Source organism: Octopus bimaculoides, chromosome 10 (genome assembly GCF_001194135.2).
Source record: "Octopus bimaculoides isolate UCB-OBI-ISO-001 chromosome 10, ASM119413v2, whole genome shotgun sequence".
In the NCBI taxonomy this organism is placed as follows: domain Eukaryota; kingdom Metazoa; phylum Mollusca; class Cephalopoda; order Octopoda; family Octopodidae; genus Octopus; species Octopus bimaculoides.
The window spans coordinates 75,584,518-75,587,349 of record NC_068990.1 but is presented as its reverse complement, the minus strand read 5'-3'; the positions used below and the strand labels follow the sequence as shown (position 1 = coordinate 75,587,349).

At 37.5% G+C, this 2,832-nt stretch overlaps 1 protein-coding gene across 1 annotated transcript in view; it reads left to right on the top strand.

Moving 5' to 3' along the window:
• Positions 1–2,832, top strand: part of LOC106871554 (leucine-rich repeat protein lrrA) — a 93,152-nt gene that overhangs the window by 74,883 nt on the left and 15,437 nt on the right. Inside the window, exon 3 of the mRNA XM_014918057.2 lies at positions 511–1,017. Coding sequence (XP_014773543.1) covers positions 511–1,017 — 507 coding nt within the window. The remainder of the gene's footprint in view (positions 1–510; positions 1,018–2,832) is intronic.

Sequence of the window (2,832 nt, the reverse complement as noted above, 5' to 3'; positions counted from 1 at the left end):
TATTAAACCTTTTAAAAGATTTAAATTTGAAAAAACGGCGGGAACTTAGTTGCCAAGCCAATATATACTGTTGTTCACCTCGTTGAATTTTTGAATTTCTAAATTTTTTCTTTGTAATTTCTCATCATCATCATCATCATCATCATCATCATCATCTTCGTCCTCGTCGTCGTCGTTATTATCATTATTATTATTATTATTATTATTATTGTTGTTGTTGTTGTTGTTGTTGTTGTTGTTGTTGTTGTTGTTGTTGTTGTTTTGCTTTAGTAATCATTATCCTTATAACAGGAAGTTGTTTCAAATTTTTGGATACCATCATTTTTGTTTTTGCGGAAATGTCATTAATAATTATCACGATGAAAGAAATGAATGCATGTTACTCCCCTGCACTTCGATGTTATACTCACTGGAGTTGATACATTGTCTTTAGTGCAACAAAATAACATTTTTTTTTCTTTTTGAATTTCATATTTAATCCGCGTTTTATTTTACACATATCTTTACCAGATCCTTGCTAGTAACAACAGATTGAAAAATATCAACAAAGATATTGGATTTATGGAGAAATTACGAATAATAAACTTTAAAAATAACACCCTGAATAAAATACCTGCTTCTATCTCCAATCTGCAATGCCTACTGTCGATCGATATCACAAACAACAACATAAAAACTCTACCTCCTGCGATCCATAAATGTTTTTCATTAAAAACTATATATGCCTCACAAAATCGTATTCGTACGCTTCCCAAGAAAATTCATTTGGTACCATGGCTGGAATATTGCGATTTCACTCGCAATGTCATAAAATCTATAAGAAAGACTCTCTATATGTCAACGGCTACTTACGATTTCAGTTACAATAGATTAACAAAACTCCCAGAAGTTGCAGGTAAAAAAAGACCAAAGGTGAAGTCGTTCTATGTCAAACACAACTTAATCTCGAAAATCCCTGATAATATACATAAGATGGAAATTCTGGTTTACATTGATTTTTCGCACAATTTACTCGAGGTACGTACTTTTTAATTCTTTAATTCAAAAGCAAAAGTATTCACATCGAACCTTTCCATTTATATATTATTCAAATTTGACGGATATTTGCCCTCATCTTGTTTCTTGTTAACACAACGTTTCGGCTGATATACCCTCCAGCCTTCATCAGGTGTCTTGGGGGAAATTTCGAACCTGGGTTCTCATTCCTAAAGTATTTTTCGATGATATTATTATTAATATTATTATTATTATTATTATTATTATTATTGTTATTATTATTCAGGTCACTGCTTGGAATCGAACTGGGAATCTTGGGGTTAGTAGCCCGCGATCTTAACCACTACGCCATATGCCCGTGGGAATATTTTGCTATACTTTGCTATACTTTGCTTAATATCTATCTTATCAAACTCATAAGGGAAATTGTGTGGAAGATCGGTTATCAATATTTGACACGAGAGTAGACCTCAGTACGAATGTAACAAAAGTTACTTTTAAGTTATTTCTACTGATTTTCTATGGAATTTAGAACCAGTAGTGAATGTTACGACGTTTCGTATACGAATACGTCTATGTAAGCAATGCGATCGAAGATAGAAGAAAGAGGCACTTGTATACGAAACGTCGTAACTTTCAGAGCTGGCTCTAAATTCTGCAGAAAATCTGTAAAGATCAACTTAAAAGTGTTTGTAATGCACTGCTAACACAAAAGTGGAACACAGTATTGAATTATACACCTTTAATATAGTTGGTAACATATGTTTGAAAAACGAAATACAGTATCCCTACAATTAATTGTATCGACTGTAATACAACATATATATGGTGGTACATGAAGCAGTTTCTCAATTCATAGATAACTCGATAAATATTTGTAGGTAATCATCTCTGGTCTTATCAGTGAATACGAGCTCATTGAACATCTGAACATCTCCCCAACCGAACTCTCAGCCCTTCGATATCTCCGACGATTCACGGGCATCATCATAAAACCGGCCGACAAGGGTGGAGCCGTGGTGGTGCGGTGCGAACCTGTACAAGGTGGATGTTTTCCGCCAACGTCAAGACATCTCATACTGCCCTCTGCCCTCCAACCCCACGCCCAGATACCAACAGACTGTCTCCTCCACTATCCATGAGCTCATCTCCTCCCGTCTCCCCACTGCCTTTAACCTCGCACGCCCGCAATTTACTTCCTCCTCAAAATCCACAAATCTAACAACCCTGGCCGCCTCATTGTTTCCGCCTGCAACTGCCCCACCGAGCTCCAGTTATCTCCAGATAACTCAAGATATCACCAAACTCCGATATCTCCAGATATCTTGACCTTGTTCTTTCCCCCGCCTCCAGTGACTTCTCTCCCCTCTTACAACCATGACACCAAGCATGCTCTTCGTTTGTTCAACTATTTCTCCTACCTTCCCGGCTCCTCTATACTTCTCTTCACTCTTGACATCAAGAGCTTATACACGGTGATCCCTCACCACGAGGGGCTGCGTGCACTCCAGCATTTCCTTGACCTTCGACCCAACACCCAACATTTTCGGATTATCTCTACTTTATTATCTCCCCTTCTTCCTAGCTCTCGTGTGTGACCCCTCTGTCCGGCATTTGCCATGATAGATTGCTAGCGACTAAACCTTTTTTCATTCTCTTTCCCTGTTTATTTCTGTGTTCCTCTCTGTCGAAGAGCGTAGGCTCGAAACGTAAAAGACTTTCTTACTTCTCCAGCGTTACACTAATACATCTGTTTGTTGTTTATACACCCGTCTTCGTCCTTTGTTTTTTGTAAATTCTCACTAAATCTCTCTCTTTTTCTCTCTCTCTCTCTCT